This window comes from Scyliorhinus canicula, chromosome 15 (assembly GCF_902713615.1).
Source record: "Scyliorhinus canicula chromosome 15, sScyCan1.1, whole genome shotgun sequence".
In the NCBI taxonomy this organism is placed as follows: Eukaryota; Metazoa; Chordata; class Chondrichthyes; order Carcharhiniformes; family Scyliorhinidae; genus Scyliorhinus; species Scyliorhinus canicula.
The window spans coordinates 118,926,552-118,943,404 of NC_052160.1; the positions used below are offsets into that span (position 1 = coordinate 118,926,552).

General features: G+C 47.4%; 1 protein-coding gene across 2 annotated transcripts in view; it reads left to right on the forward strand.

The window, feature by feature from the left end:
* LOC119978716 (copine-8-like) overlaps positions 1–14,748 on the forward strand; it is a 789,805-nt gene extending 775,057 nt beyond the window's left edge. For both annotated transcript variants that reach the window (XM_038820547.1, XM_038820548.1), the window contains 3 exons: positions 2,018–2,075; positions 12,083–12,156; positions 13,779–14,748. In XM_038820547.1, coding sequence (XP_038676475.1) covers positions 2,018–2,075; positions 12,083–12,156; positions 13,779–13,967 — 321 coding nt within the window. In that variant the 3' untranslated portion in view covers positions 13,968–14,748. The remainder of the gene's footprint in view (positions 1–2,017; positions 2,076–12,082; positions 12,157–13,778) is intronic.
* The last annotated feature ends 2,105 nt before the right edge of the window (positions 14,749–16,853 follow it).

Sequence of the window (16,853 nt, forward strand, 5' to 3'; positions counted from 1 at the left end):
ATTTATAATTTTAACAGATGTAATTTGTTTGGAATAGCTATAATCTTTACACAGTCGAAAATTGATTTGAATTGTGTAGTGGCTATAAATGACATTTTAATGACTAAAATTACATATCAATTTTTTTCTGATTGAAAGGCAACAATCTAATTAGTGTGCAGGTATTGGTGTGATGAAAGCAATTGTCTTGTATAATGTGGGCCTGACTGGGCCTTTGCACTTTAAATGGAAATCTTTATTACTTTAATTGAATTCTTCAGTACATAGTGTTATGGGCCAGGGTTTAGAGAACCCCAAAGTGTATCATGGAGTTCACCTGACCCACAACTTTTACTAGATTGTAGAATGGGGAGCACACAGCCCACTCTACAGGTGTGGTACAGCAGAAATGGAAACGTATTTTTTAAAGCAAAACCATGTTTATTTTATGAACTCAAGTTAACCTTATTAAAACATACAGTGAACATCGTAGCAACCATCAATTCAAATACAACCCCCAAAGAATACAACACTAAGTAATCCTTACTTTCCTTTTAACATCCATAAGTTTAGATTTACTACTGAGAACAGTTATCACTCTGAATTCACCAAATGATCAAGAGTTAGGGCGGGATTCTCCAACCCCCCGCCGGGTCGGAGAATCACTGGGGGGCGGCTTGAATCCCACCCCCGCCGGCTGCCGAATTCTCCGGCGACGGGGATTTGGCGGGGGGTGGAATCACGGCGCGCCGGTCGGCGGCCACTAGCAGCGCTCCCCCCTCGGCGATTATCCAGCCCGCGATGGGCCGAGTAGCCGCCCGTTTTCGGCCAGTCCCACCGGCGTATGTTACACCAGGTATTTTCCGGCGGGACCTGGCTGCGCGGGTGGCCTCCGGGGTCCTTGGGTGGGGGCGTGCGGGGAGATCTGGCCCCGGGAGGTGCCCCCACAGTGACCTGGCCCACGATCGGGGCCTACCGATCCGCCGGCAGGCCTGTGTCGTCGGGGCACTCCATTCTTCCGCATTGGCCGCTGTGGTCCTCCACCATGGCCAAAGCGGAGATGAACCACCCCTGAACAGACGGTGGGATGATGCCAGCACACGCTGGTGCTCCCGCACATGCGCCAACTCACGCCGGCCGGCGGAGGCCCTTCGGCGCGGTTGGCGTGGCGCATAACCCCTTCCCCACCGGCCGGCGCGACGCAAACCACTCCGCCGCCAGCCTAGCCCCTGAAGGTGCGGATGATTCCGCCCCTTTGGGGCGGCCCGACGCCAGAGTGGTTCACGCCACTTCTCGGCGCCGGAGATGCCCGCCACACCGATTCACGCAGAATCCCGCCCATAGTCTTTATATGGCAGAGGGAACAACATTAAACCTTCTGTGGCTGACTGCAGCTCCAACACTGAAATGAAACCAAGGAAACACAGACACACCCAAGCTTTTCTCAAAGTGAAATTAAACAGCAGAGCCAGAGATCAGCTCCACCCACACTCTGACATCACTGCAGTAACTCAAGCAGACTACCATTTCTTGAAGTGACACTCTCTTGACAATAGTATTTTAAAATAAAATACATTCTGCTTTGGTGAATGGACTACTGCTATGGTACAAAGCCATAAATAAAGGAGTCCCAAATTCATGGATCTCAAAATCTGCTTGAGCATAGGATAATCTTCAGGCAAAATACAGTGCTAAATGGCAATGTGGCAATCCCATGCATCACCTCCGCTCAATATGCACTGCATGCCATATCGGTTAATGCTCCTTGTGATCATCCAGGGTTCCCACCAACAATTGGAATTGGGTGTGCTTGCCTGGACAAACTGGGGACCTGATGCCTATTTTGGGTGCTTTTCCAAAATTGATTCCCAATTTATCCTCGGTTTTCTTATGTGCAAATAGCTGTCAGTAAAAAGGGAGGTAAGATGTTGTAGGTCAAGTTGTATTATCAGGATGCAATCACATCAAACTTATAACTTTATGTTCGGTTGGTCTCCACTATTTAAATCCAAAATTTATTTGTGTTTTTCTCATGTAGGCTGCTAAGCTTCCTATGTCAATTATCATTGTTGGAGTTGGACAAGCAGAATTTGATGGTGAGTAAAATGCATATATTTTTATTAAAATGTCTCATTTTTTTTTTTTAAATAATTTTTATTGAAATTTTTCGATACAAACATTTACCCCTACTACATTATAACACAATAAATCCCCCCTGGAAAATCCTCCCCACGCCCTCCCCCGCGCGCACCCCCCCACCCTCCCTCCCCCCCCCCCCCCCCCCCCCCGCCCCCCCCCCCCGCGCTATCAGTCTAGCAACCAAACCGTTTTTCCCTTTCTGCCGATGGCCTCAGGCAGTCATTGCCCGCGACCCCCCGCTGACGTGCTCCCTTCGTTGCTATCCCCCCCCCCCCCTCCCTTCCCCCCCCCCCCCCCCTCTCTCCCCGGGTTGCTGCTGTTTCGGCCTCCAGTTCCTATCTCTGATCCAGAAAGTCAAGGAAGGGCTGCCACCGCCGGAAGAACCCCTGTACCGACCCTCTCAGGGCGAATTTGATTCTTTCCAATTGGATGAAGCTTGCCATGTCGTTTAACCAGGTGTTAACGCTTGGTGGCCTTGTGTCCCTCCACTGAATCAAGATCCTTCTCCGAGCTACCAAGGACGCAAAGGCCAATATTCCGGCCTCCCTTGCCTCCTGTACTCCTGGCTCCACCCCAACCCCAAAAATCGCTAGCCCCCACCCTGGTTTGACCCTGGTTCCCACCACTCTCGATACCGTCCCCGCCACCCCCTCCCAGAACTCTTCCAGTGCCGGACACATCCAGAACATATGTACATGGTTCGCAGGGCTTCCCGAACACCTAACACACCTGTCCTCCCCCCCGAAGAACCGACTCATCCTAGTCCCCGTCATATGGGCTCTGTGCAGCACCTTAAATTGGATGAGGCCCAACCTTGCGCACGACGACGACGAATTGACCCTCTCTAGGGCATCCGCCCATGTCCCATCTTCTATCTGCTCTCCCAGCTCCGCTTCCCACTTGCCTTTCAGCTCCTCTATCGGTACCTCCTCCACCTCCTGCATTATTTTGTAGATGTCCGAGACCTTCCCTTCTCCGACCCAGACCCCTGACAGCACCCTATCACTCGCCCCTCCATCGGGAAGCAAGGGAAATCCTTCCACCTGTCGTCTGGCAAATGCCTTCACCTGCAGGTATCTAAACGTGTTCCCCGGGGGAGCTCAAATTTCTCCTCCAGCTCTCCCAGGCTCGCAAACCTCCCCTCTATGAACATGTCCCTCAGTTGCCGGATGCCCGCCCTGTGCCAGCTCTGGAATCCCCCGCCAGTGTTCCCCGGGACAAATCTGTGGTTCCCTCTCAGTGGCGCCGCCATCAGACCCCCCACTTCCCCCCTGTGTCGCCTCCACTGCCCCCAGATTTTAAGGGTGGCCGCCACTACCGGACTCGTGGTATACCTTGTGGGGGGGAGCGGCCATGGTGCCGTTACTAGCGCCCCCAGGCTTGTATTGCCGCAGGACGCCCTCTCCATATGTTTCCAAGCTGCCCCCTCCCCCTCCATCACCCACTTGCGCACCATCGATGCGTTCGCCGCCCAGTAGTATCCGGAAAGATTGGGTAGCGCTAATCCTCCACTGTCCCTACTCCGTTCCAAGAAAATCCTTCTCACTCTAGGGGTGCCATGTGCCCACACATAGCCCATAATGCTGCTAGTTACCTTCTTGAAGAAGGCCCTGGGGAGGAAGATGGGCAAGCACTGGAACAGAAACAAGAACCTCGGGAGGACCGTCATTTTGACTGACTGCACCCTCCCTGCTAGCGACAGCGGTACCATATCCCACCTCTTGAACTCCTCCTCCATCTGCTCCACCAGCCTTGAAAAGTTCAGCTTGTGGAGGGTCCCCCAGTTCCTTGCCACCTGCACCCCCAAGTACCTGAAGCTCTTTACTGCTCTCTTAAAGGGGAGCCGCCCAATTCCCTCCCCCTGATCTCCCGGGTGTATCACAAAGACCTCACTTTTACCCACATTTAATTTATATCCCGAAAAGTCCCCAAACTCCGCTAGTATTTCCATTACCTCCGGCATTCCCCCTTCCGGGTCCGCCACATATAACAACAAATCATCCGCATAGAGTGATACCCGATGTTCCTCCCCTCCCCTTGTCAGTCCTCTCCACCCCCCTGAACCCCTCAGTGCCATCGCCAACGGTTCGATCGCTAATGCAAATAGTAAGGGGGATAGGGGGCATCCCTGCCTGGTACCTCGATGGAGCCCAAAATACTCCGACCTCCTCCCGTTTGTAACCACACTTGCCATCGGGGCCGAATACAGCAGCTTCACCCACTTGATAAATCCCTCCCCAAACCCAAACCGTTCCAGCGTCTCCCACAGGTATTCCCACTCCACCCAATCGAATGCCTTCTCCGCATCCAGTGCTACCACTATCTCAGCCTCCCCCTCCACTGCTGGCATCATAATTACATTCAACAGTCTCCGGACATTTGTGTTAAGTTGTTGTCCCTTTACGAAACCCGTCTGGTCCTCATGGATTACCCCTGGCACACAATCCTCTATTCTGGTTGCCAGGACCTTTGCCAACAGTTTGGCATCTACATTCAAGAGGGAGATAGGCCTGTAGGACCCGCACTGTACAGGGTCTTTGTCCCGCTTCAGGATCAAGGAGATCAGGGCCTGTGACATTGTCAGGGGCAGAGCCCCCCCCTCTCGCGCCTCATTGAAGGCTCGCACCAGCACTGGACCCACCAAGTCCACATACTTCTTATAAAATTCCACCGGGAACCCATCCGGCCCCGGCGCCTTCCCCGCCTGCATCTGGCCTATCCCTTTAACTAGTTCCTGCAGCTCTATCGGCGCCCCCAGCCCCTCCACCCGTTCCTCCTGGACCTTTGGGAACCTCAATCTATCGAGGAAGTTCTCCATTCCCCCCCTCCTCCTGGGCGGCTCAGACCGGTACAATTCCCTGTAGAAATCCCTGAAGACCCCGTTCACCTCTTGCCCCTTCTGCACTACGTTCCCTCCCTTCTCTCTCACTCCCCCAATCTCTCTGGCTGCATCTCGCTTGCGCAGCTGGTGTGCTAGCATCCTGCTCGCCTTTTCCCCGTACTCATAGACCGCGCCCTGTGCCCTTCTCCATTGCGTCTCCGCCTTCCTAGTGGTCAGTAGGTCAAACTGGGCCTGTAAACTGCGCCGCTCCCTCAACAGCCCCTCCTCTGGTGTCTACGCATATCTCCTGTCCACTTCTATAAGTTCCCCCACCAGTCTCTCCCTCTCCTGCCTCTCCTTCCTTTCTCTGTGTGCCCTTATGGAGATCAGCTCTCCTCTGATCACTGCTTTCAGGGCCTCCCAGACTACCCCCACCTTCACCTCGCCCGTGTCGTTCGTGCCCAGATATCTCTCAATGCCCTTCCGGACCCTTCCGCACACCTCATCGTCCGCCAGCAGCCCCACATCCAGGCGCCACAACGGGCGCTGGTCCCGTGCTTCCCCCAGTTCTACCTCTACCCAGTGTGGTGCATGGTCCGAAATCACAATGGCCGAGTACTCCGTGTCCTGCACTCTCGAAATCAGCCCCCTGCTCAGTACAAAAAAGTCTATTCTGGAGTACACCCTGTGGACGTGGGAGAAAAAAGAATACTCCCTCGCCCTTGGCCTGCCAAATCTCCAAGGGTCTACCCCCCCCATCTGCTCCATGAACCCCCTTAGCACCTCTGCCGCTGCCGGCCTCCTATTCGTCCTGGAACTCGATCTGTCCAGCCCAGGGTCGAGCACTGTGTTGAAGTCTCCCCCCATGATCAGGCCTCCTGCCTCCAGACCCGGAATGAGGCCCAACAGGCGCCTCATAAAACCCGCGTCATCCCAATTCAGGGCATATACATTTACCAGCACCACATTCTCTCCCTGCAGCCTACCCTTCACCATCACGTACCTACCCTCCTTATCTGCTACCACCTGCGCCGCCACGAACGACACCCTCTTTCCCACCAAAATCGCCACCCCCCGGTTCTTTGCGTCCAAGCCTGAGTGGAACACCTGTCCCACCCACCCCCTTCTCAGGCGCACCTGGTCTACTACTCTCAAGTGAGTCTCCTGCTGCAACATTGCCACATCCGCCTGCAGTCCCTTTAGGCGTGAAAAAACCCTTGATCTCTTGACCGGTCCGTTCAGCCCCCTCACATTCCAAGTAATCAACCGGGTCGCAGAGCGACCCGTCCCTTTCCCCTGTCTATTAGCCATGTCCTGTCCCCTGTTCGCCCCGGGTCGAACCTCCCCTTCTGACCCGTTCCCCATGGCGATGGCCCCCCCCCCCTCTCTCCTCCCGTTCTTCCCTTCCCGTCCTCGGCCTTTCCAGCAGCAACCCGGTATCCCCCCCTAACCCCCCTTCCCCCCCCCCCCCCGGCTAGGACCCCTCCTAGCCGCAGTGTATCCACCATCGTACTCCCGAGAGTCAGCTGGTTTTCGCTGACCCGGCTGCCCCTGCCACACTCCGACTCCTCCCGATGTGGGGGGGGAGGGGCCTCTCTGACCCCGCTTCAGCGCGGGAAAAGCCGCCATTGCTGGCCACACCCCACTCTTCTCTCCTCCCCCTTCCCCCGTCCCGCGCGCGGGAAACAGGGGAAAGCCCGCGCTTTCGCCCGGCCACACCCTACCCCGCCATCTTCAATTCCACCCCCGTCCCCATCCACGCCGATAAAAAAGCCCCCTTAAAACGAGAGGAAGAAAAAAGAGAAACAGAAAACACGCATAACCAACTTGCTCCCCCCCCGTCCCGCCTCCCCAACTTAACAATATAACAATATAAATAACAAATCGCAAATAAATACATAAATACATAACTATGCCTGCATAACTAAATAACTAAATAACTACCCAATAATAACGTACTTAACCATCACCCTCCATCGAACAGAACAGTAACCATAACCCTTAAAGAACAGATCAAAAAACAATAAAAAAAGCCCCCCCTACAACAACAATAATTAAGGGAAGTTGGCAACGGGAAGAGACACACCAAAAGGAACAAAGAAACCCCCCATAACACAAGTTTCAAAGAAACCAAACGATCCATCAACTTTAACCAAGTTCCGACCTGGCCTAAGAAAGACATGGGCCACTTGATCAGTCAAGGGTACTCGGGCGGCCTCGACCGCCGGCGTTCCCAAGTTCTAGTTCAGGTCCAGCTTTTCCTCCCGAACAAAAGTCCATGCCTCCTCTGGGGTCTCAAAGTAATGGTGCTGGTCCTTGTAGGTGACCCACAAGCGCGCTGGCTGCAGCATTCCAAACTTGATCCTTTTTGCGTGCAGCACCGCCTTCGTCCGGTTAAACCGGGCCCGCCGCTTTGCCACCTCCGCACTCCAGTCCTGATATATCCGCACCGTCGAATTCTCCCATTTGCTGCTTTTCTCCCTCTTGGCCCACCTCAGCACTTTCTCCCGATCGCAGAGACGCTGGAACCGCACCAGCACCGCCCTCGGGGGCTCGTTTGCCCTAGGCCGCCTAGCCATGACCCGATATGCTTCTTCCAGCTCCAGGGGCGATGGACCGGCCCCCTCTCCCATCAGGGAGCTCAGCATCTCCGCTACATATTTCGGGAGATCAGGCCCCTCCAGGCCTTCTGCTAGGCCCAGGATCCTCAAGTTCTTCCGCCTCATTCGCGTGTCCAGCTCCTCAAAGCGGCTCTGCCATTTCAGGTGGAGTGCCTCGTGCACCTCCACCTTTCCCACGAGGACCGTGGCTTCCTCCTCCCTCACCGCCATCTCCTGCTGCAGCTCTCTTATCGACGCCTCTTGGGTCGCCTGGGCCCCCATCAGCCTTGTGGTCGTCGCGTTCATGGACTCTAAGAGTTCCACTTTCAGCTCCGTAAAACACCGGAGGAGAGCGGCCTGCTGCTCCTCCGCCCATTTTCTCCAATCTTCTAGTGCGCCACCGGCCGCCATTTTGGTCCTCTTCCCCCGCTTTTTTTGGGGAGCTGCTGCCGCTTTTTTTGTCGCCCCACTCCGAGTACCGACCATAAAGTTGGTCTCACTCTCCTCAGGGAGCCTTCCCCCACCGGGATTCGTCTTTACAGTACCGTCGGGGCCCTCCAATCGGCCCTTAAACCCCTTTGTCGCAGGAGCTGCCAAATGTGCGACTTAGCTGGTCATAGCCGCAACCGGAAGTCCATTAAAATGTCTCATAAACCAAAACTAAAAAGAGAAATGTTGAAAAAGGCATTTGTATATATCACGTGATAACAAGCTTACACAGTCTATGCTAACGATATGGATGAACAATCTGGAGCATTGGCAGAAGCTCCTCCTTCACTGTGTAAATGTTGATTCCATAAAGCATTCATTTCCTTTTCTTAATTGAAAATGTTCCTTTGTTTTAATGATTGGCACCCTTCCATTTGTGAGAGAGGTTTGGAATGCAGCCTCAGAATATTGGTGAGGTCAGATGCATCACTGCCAAGGCCAACATTTGTTGCCCATCTCTAATTGCACCTTCTCAAGGGCAATTAGGAATGAGCAACAAATATTGGCCTCGCCAGCAACACCCCATCCTGTGAAAGAATAATTAAAAGCTGGTCAGAGGCTGGGATTTCTGTGATGAGTAACTCACCTCCTGACCCCGCAAAGCTTGTCTACCATCTACAAAGCACAAGTCAGGATCAGTGCAGTTCCAACAACACTTAAGAACGCAACATCATCCAGGACTATATAACCCACTTGATTTGTACCCAATCCACCATCTTAAAAAGGGCAACTGTGTCGACAATATGCACTGCAGCAACTTGCCAAGGCTGTTGTGACAGCAACTGCCAAACCTTTCTGCTTCCATCTCAAAGAACAAGAACAGAAGGTGCATGGGAATACCACCACCTACAAATTGTCATCCAAGCCATCCTGACCAGGAACTATATCTTGGGTTTTTCCCATCAACGATGGATCAAAATCCTAGAACTTTGCCCCTTGATAGTAGCATGGGTGTATCTACACCACATTGACTGCAGTGATTCAAATTAGTGGCTTACCACCAGCTTCTTAAGGGAAATCAGGGATCGACAATAAATGCTGGACTTGGCAGTGATACTCACACCCAAAGATCAAGTTTATCTGCGGCCTTTTTGATGGTTGAACAAGCCACTTTCCTTTTGTTTAACAGTTACAGAACCTTTGACAATGAGTAAATACATTCGAAAAATAGAGGAATACTTTCATGAGGGAAGATTGATGAAATTGGAGTTCAGAGAAATGAGAGGTGATATTTAAATATAAAAAATCTTAAGGGGATTGAAAGGATAGAGCTTGGAAAATGTTTACCCTTACTGGAGAACAGGGACACAGACTCTAAATAACAGCTGACTATTTAGGACTGAGATTGAGAAGAAATTTCCTCATGGAACATAAGAATAGGTCAATCAACCTGTCCCATCATTCATGAGATCATGAGAGAAATAGTCAGCCATAAGAGATCATGGCTGATTCATATCCTAACACCACTCACCTTGGTTCTATACCCTTTAATGCCCTTTGTTGTGTTATGGTGCCACTGCTGAGCACCATGTTGTGTTTTGTGTTCATTTAATGTCTCAATGATGAGATCTTGAGACGTGTATATTTGAACATGAATCATCTATTGTTAATTATTAACTATGTTCAGATCCCAGTTACATCTGTCATGCATGATCTTGCTCCATGCAGGCTGGTTCTTTCTCAAGTGTTCTACCAGTTTCTTACCATGTGACTGTATACATCATACCATGGGTTGTGCTATTCTCTAGTCTCATGTTAATCCTGCTCTGCCGAACACCTTTACAATGGCCTGCAGGCATCATAATCCCCTTGCTCGCAAATTTCTGTCACTCTCAGATTTAAAATTATTAATTGAGCTGCTGTTTATTGAAAAACGTACCACACTTCCACCACCATTTGCATGAAGAAGTTTCCTAACTTCTCTCCTGAATGGCCTATCAAAATCCAAAAGGCAATGGTGTGCAATAATGAGTTCACTCAATTCCAAAGAGTATGCGATTGCAGCTCATTTGTATTGACTAATACCTGTTGCTAAAAGAAGGGAGGTTTTTTTGATGCATTATTATAATATTAAACGGGCGTTTACCTTGAGAATTGCGTCCGGCTACCTTCAACCTCCTCTTGTATAAAAACAGATTGTCACAGAATGTTTACACTGCAGAAGGAGACCATTCAGCATATTGAGTCTGCACTGGCTCTGTAGAATAGCATGGAGAGATGCTGAAAGTGCTCTGCCGGTCTGACAGCATGTGACAGGAGAGAAACAACCCTGTGACCTTTCTGACTGATGATACAGTTAACCCTGCCTCTCCCTCCACAGATGCTGCCAGACCTGTTGTGTATTTACCATCTTTCTGTTTTTATTTCAGGTTCCCAGTATCAACAGTATTTTGCCTTTCCATTCACATCTTATTTGTATCTATTTATATTCCACCGAAAATGTAATTGTCTTTGTAGAATGGCAGGGATTCCATATCCGTGTCACAACGAAATACAGCTGCACTACCTTCAATTGGCAATATAAAGGGTAACAAGGTTTCAGCATTTTATTCCAGCATTCAATCAAAGACCCAAACTTTAAAACAAAACAAAACTGCTTCACCGTATCTTTGCCGGAAATTAAATTGTGATCAGTTTTGCACAAGCTCACTCTGAAAGAATAAACTCCAAGACGCGATACCTGGGGCCTGTCAGTGACCACAAAACTATGAAACAGAAATTGTGCTGCAAGGCAAATAATTTTTGCGTGCCAATATATTTATTTCTGTACCTTTTTTTCCAAAATGGAACATACATTTTTTTTAAATTTGTGTTCAATAATGAGCAGAACTTCATCCTCATTAAAGTTTACTTCACCACAAAAACAAAGGAACAAGCCATCAAAATTCCTTGTCGGCCAATAAATGTGTCTCAATTCTGTATTCTCTTCCACTGCCACAGATCCAATCTATGGCATGCGCCAAAGCCTGTATGAGGGAGAGAGGGTTGTCCTGCTTGTCAGCAAAAAAAAAGACAAGAAAGGCTTGCATTTATGTAGCATCTTTCATGACCTCCGGACAACCTTAAGTGGTTCACAGCCAGCTTTTGAAGTCACTGTTAGAATGCAAGAAGGGTAACGGCCAGAATTTGCATAGTAAGATCCCACGACAGCAATATGCTAATGGCCAGATAAGCTGTTTCTGTGGTGTTGATTGAAGGGTGAATATTGGCTGAGACACTTGGGATAACTCGCCTATTCCTCTTCAAAATAGTTCCATGGGCAATTTTTACCTGCATCTTAGTTCCAAGCCAGTTATGAAGAGGTTTATGATGCTGCATAGATTGACTTGCTCTCTGACTGCTCCCTGCTATGCCTGCTGCCTGCCCCAACCCCTATCAATCCATCATCATTGATCACTGTGGTTAAGTTAGATAACTCACCAAATAGGAAATAGAGGGAGGATCCCATGCTGTTGAACACTGTGTCGCAATGCTTGCTGTTCTAATGCAGCAATGTTTAAATCATTTCATTTTTCCTGAATAAGGTGATCCTTGCTTCACATGACAAATGCAATAAGATAACATTTTAGTCCAACATCAGCAATTGATCTATGAGGTGTTTATTGGATAGACACAGAACGTACTTCAAATATAATTCAAGTTAAATCGATCTCCATAGATTTCTTGCTTGTTTACTGACAGATCAAATGAGGTATTCTGCCAACACGAGCGGCACTATGGCGCAGTGGTTAGCACTGCTGCCTCATGACGCCAAGGACCCGGGTTCGATCCCAGCCCCGGGTCACTGTCTGTGTGGAGTTTGCACATTCTCTCCATGTCTGCGTGGGTCTCACCCCCACAACACAAAAGGATGTGCAGGGTAAGTGGATTGGCCATGCTAAATTGCCGCTTAATTGGAAAAAAGTAATTGGGTACTCTAAATTTTAAAAAGGTATTCTGCCGACACACGCAACTGAACTATCCCATATTGTTGAGCTCGGGATCATGTAATTTTCATATATCATTGTGTCTCCAACTTACATTTGCTGCTCAATTTGTCATTTGTTGTTTGTAGCAATGGTGGAATTAGATGGAGATGACATCAGAGTCTCTTCAAGAGGGAAACTTGCAGAGAGAGATATTGTGCAGGTATGTGCGAGGACACAGAAGTAGTATGGTGTATGTAAGTATTGCAGAGTGCACTCGGATGGGTTATCCCTTGCCATTAAAATTAAAAAACAGCCTGCAGATGCGAGTGTCAAAGGATTGGGGGATGTGTTCTCCGCCCTCTTGACTAAAACGTCTGTCGGGAGCCCGCCCACCAAAAAGCTAGTTGCCATGCAGCCATTGTCCGAGGTCGAGACTCCTGCTGGATGAAGGGGATGGAGGGAGGGGCAAGCTTGAGGTACTAAGGCAATGTGTTGATGGGAGTTATGACCTTGGCGGTGATTCCTCTGATTGGCACTAGAGATCCCAAAATATGGCCTTACACACAATCCCAACCGTCCCCACAATAAAAGCTGCCAGGTTATCCAGTTGATTAAATATTTTCATGCACCCTGCAACTCATAAAGGTTTTACTCTTTAAGGTCTGATAGCAGGTCACCTTTGACCTTGGTGAACAACAGAGCTAACAGTGTGTCTCCATAACCAATTAGATCTAAGGTTTGAAAAATGAGAACATGGGTGGTGGTGGATGCTAGCCTTGGTGATGTAGAGGTATAGTGAGAAGGAGAGTGAAGTCAAATGTCAAATCGGGTTCTGGAAGAGAAATAAAGAGACAGAAAGATTGCATAAGGAAAGAGAGAGAAAATGAGAGAGAACGACAAATGTCCGAACCAACCTTGTCATTTAAAATTTGACACTATTAAAAGCTCCAACAGCAACCTGAAGAAATGGGACTCCAGACTTTTGATTGATCACTTTCTGGGCAAGAGAGGTTGATTAGCAGTGGTTGAAAATTATCAAATAATTATAAGACTTAACTGTCCGTGGGAAGTATAATGTGGAATTAATTAATTGTTGATTGGAGGTTAAAAACGAGATGTCAAGAAATTTTTCAAGAAGCAATTTGGCAGAATTTATGAGGGAGCTCTTTCTCAGCACACGCTGCTGATCAATTTGTATTTTAAGAACATGCATTATTAACACACCGTCATTTTGTCAGCAAATTTGGGCCCAACATATCCAGATGTCCAATTCTGATCAAACAAGAGAAACTCTCCCTGGTATAATACAGTTTGTACTATCAGGAAATGTTCTGGTACTTTGAGATAGCGTGATGATACCTGCTATCAAGCATAGAGAGATGTAACGAGAAGGGTTGCTCCATTATGGAGAATATTCGTTCATTTCAAAGCAGCAGTGAGATTATTCAAAGGGTGGGATTTTTCAGCCCCCGCTTCCCCCTCAGCCAAGGGCGTGTTTTCTGACAATGGGGGCAGCTTGCCATTGGCCGTCAGCAGGGTATTTTGGTTCCTGATGTCTGTGGCATTTTAGGTGCCTCACCCATCCTGCCACCGCGAAACCCATCGTTGTGGGTCGCCTTTGGTGGGACAGGAAACTCCCACCAACAGGAATGGTTGGAAAATCACATCCAATGATTTGTATGATTTTTTTTTGTCTGCTTTTATATTACATATAATTATGGTCATTTGCTGCGTGGTTCATTACCTGTTGAGAATAATTTTGCTAAATTTGGTGAAAGCCTGATTGCTAGTAATCTATCATCTCCACAAAATAATATGCCATTAATTATTACTTCCTTGCAGTTTGTGCCATTTCGTGATTACATTGACCGCACAGGAAATCATGTGCTTAGTATGGCTCGACTGGCTAAGGACGTTCTAGCTGAGATTCCAGACCAGTTTATTTCCTACATGAAAACTCGAAGCATCAAGCCCAATCCTGCCCCACCACCGTACACACCTACAGGCCTTGGAGTTCACACACAGATCTGACAGACACCGTTTCTTGGATACCTTAATCTGCCAGAAGCGGCTTGTGATGTTTAATGTGTTGATTGTCCATTTGCTGCAGTCAGATGCCAAGAAAAGCAGAACATCTTGAGATGTTTCATGTACTCAATTGTAAGATTTGTTCTACAAGTACAATATTGTTGAGTGATTGAGGTTGACCAAAACAAAGGGACCAGATCCATATTCTTTGAAGAGAGAATAACAAAGAAGGACTGGAAAAAGTTGTGAAGACTTGTACCTGAGCTTCAGAAGGAAATGGCTATCAGTCCACCCAAGGAGTGAAGCCAGATAGCAAATGTGAAATATAGTGAGTAGAAAATGCAGAACAAATTGAGGACTTGCAGGTGGTTTACTTACTGAATATTTTGATGACATCGGTACCGTTTGAACATTGTCTGTTTTGTCTCTTGAAGTTTACAAATTGATTCTTTCTACAATCTAAATGGTTTATATAATGCGGAACCTATTTTAGGCAATTGTTTGGAAAATCAATAGGAATTTGTCATGTTTCATTGTTTGCTGCATCTACTAGTGTTTTTTTGTAGGTTTTGTGATTAGTTTGGGAGTTCGTTTCGACCAAATAAGTAAAGGGGGTTATATGCTGTTCAATGTAGATCCTTTGGTCTGGGCTCCACCAAACCATGCAAATATGGTAGATATGAAACTGAAGATGATAATTGTAAAGAATGAATGATATATTTAACCTTACTTGTGTGAAAAGGAATCCATTCCATTTGATATAAAGGAGAGAACTTTCAACTTCCGTGAAGGGTGTAAAATGGGCAGTAGTGAATTGGCCACCATTGGTGCAGGTGTTTCTAAAGTCCTTCTGCAACTTCAGACATTAATAACTTTGAATGTACATGTGATAAGGGAAAACTATAAATGGCATCTGAAAGAATAATTCATGAAGTCCCAAAACAAAACAGTTCAAATTTCTCGGCTTAAACACAACATCCACCTTTTGTGATGTATTCTTCAATTTGATTTTCCCCAAGTTGGCTTTCTACGTAAGAGCATAAGATAAGATCATAAGTAATGGGAGCAGGATTAGGCTATTTGGTCTACCGAGCCTGCTGCGCCATTCAATAAGATCACAGCTGGTCTGATTGTGGCCTTAACTTCACGTTCATACCGGCCCCTGATAACCATTGGCTCCCTTGTAGTTCACTGCTCTGTGGGGAAGAGCATTTCAAATCCTAAAAACCCTCTGGGGGAAATAGTTCTTCCCCATCTCTGTCTTAAATGCCAGACCCATTATTTTTAAACTGTACCCCCTCTAGCCATCCAGTCCTGTCCTAATCCTGTAAAAAAAAAGAATATCCTTCTAGAATACAGTGACAATCAACAATTAGATTGCAACATTTTGTATGTAGACCTAGTTAGAAGCATAATTACTGCATGACAACCACTGCAGCATAATTACACTTATGCGTAGCTTGTTTCGAAACTATCTCTAAACAGTGAGGGTTTATAATTGCATGCAAATTCAGATTTTATCCTTAATACTGCCTTGTTAGTTTGAGATGCATGTGCATCAGTTCATGTGGACAGACCTGTTCTATCTTATAGTCAACTCTTTACATTTTTGACATTTTTATAACCTGTTCCAAATAATATTTCTGTTTGTTTCACATAGATGCACAGACATTAATTGCAGCTACATAAAGCTGTTTTCGCTTTTAAAGCAGTTTGACAAATCTGACTTATTGGAGGTACAGGATCCATCTGTGGTATTTTCTATTTACAATCTTTGTAGGGCAACAGACAATTGAAGTGCCAAAAAATAGTTTCCCCCTTATTTCTAGAATGAGTTGCTTTAGATAATGGGAAATTTGCCTAATCTAACTGTAAAAGAACACTGAAAATGTTCTGATCCATATTAATGCACAAAATAGCCAGGTTTTTGTTGCTGTGCAAAAGATTACAGCAAAACACTTGATGAGGAATATCACTTTGAAGATGAAGTACTATAAATGCAAAATCCTGCTTGGCTAAAGTCTGTTACATTAAAAAAGAGTGCTGAGTAGATCTTTGCCCTGAAAGATGGCATTCAGATCTCAGAAGCTTCCATTATCAAGTCCATTGACTGGATGAGACTTACGTGAATGACACATCAGATCAATCTCTTCTCTACCTAGTGTGGCCGGCACTATAGCATAGTGGGTAGCACTGTTGCTTCACAGCTCCAGGATCCCAGGTTCGATTCCCGGCTTGGGTTACTGTCAGTGCGGAGTCTGCATGCTCTCCCTATGTCTGCGTGGGTTTCCTCCAGGTGCTCCAGTTTACTCCCACAAGTCCCAAAACTGTTGGGTGAATTGGACATTCTGAATTCTCCCTCTGTGTAACCGAACAGGCACCAGAATGTGGCGTCCAAGGGCTTTTCACAGTAAATTCATTGCAGTGTTAGTGTCAGCCTACTTGTGACAATAAAAATAGATTATTATTATTAGAGAGCTAGAATTAACATAATTCGCACATTTGGATCTTGATTCTAATGGTGAAACATGTATCAAAGGCTCAGAACCAGTTTAGAAGATTTAACTAGGAGTTTATTTTAACCCTCCATGCCTTGATGGAAACTGGACAGTCTAAAAACAGCAAATGGCTTTGTCACACAGAATGCAACTCTTTTCCATTATCTCAATGGTAATGTGAGGCACCAAACAAAGTAGGCAGAAGCCTCCTGAATGCTCCGTATTACATCAATTTTATTTAAATCTGAGCAAGGAAGCTCCCGTGGCTTATCCAATAGACCAGTAGCTGGTAGAAAGGGCAAAGAAGCTGGTCACATGCCAAAAAAAATGTTCCTTAAAGGGCCCGGATCTCAAATCACGCAATTATCAAGAATCAACATTGACACAAACA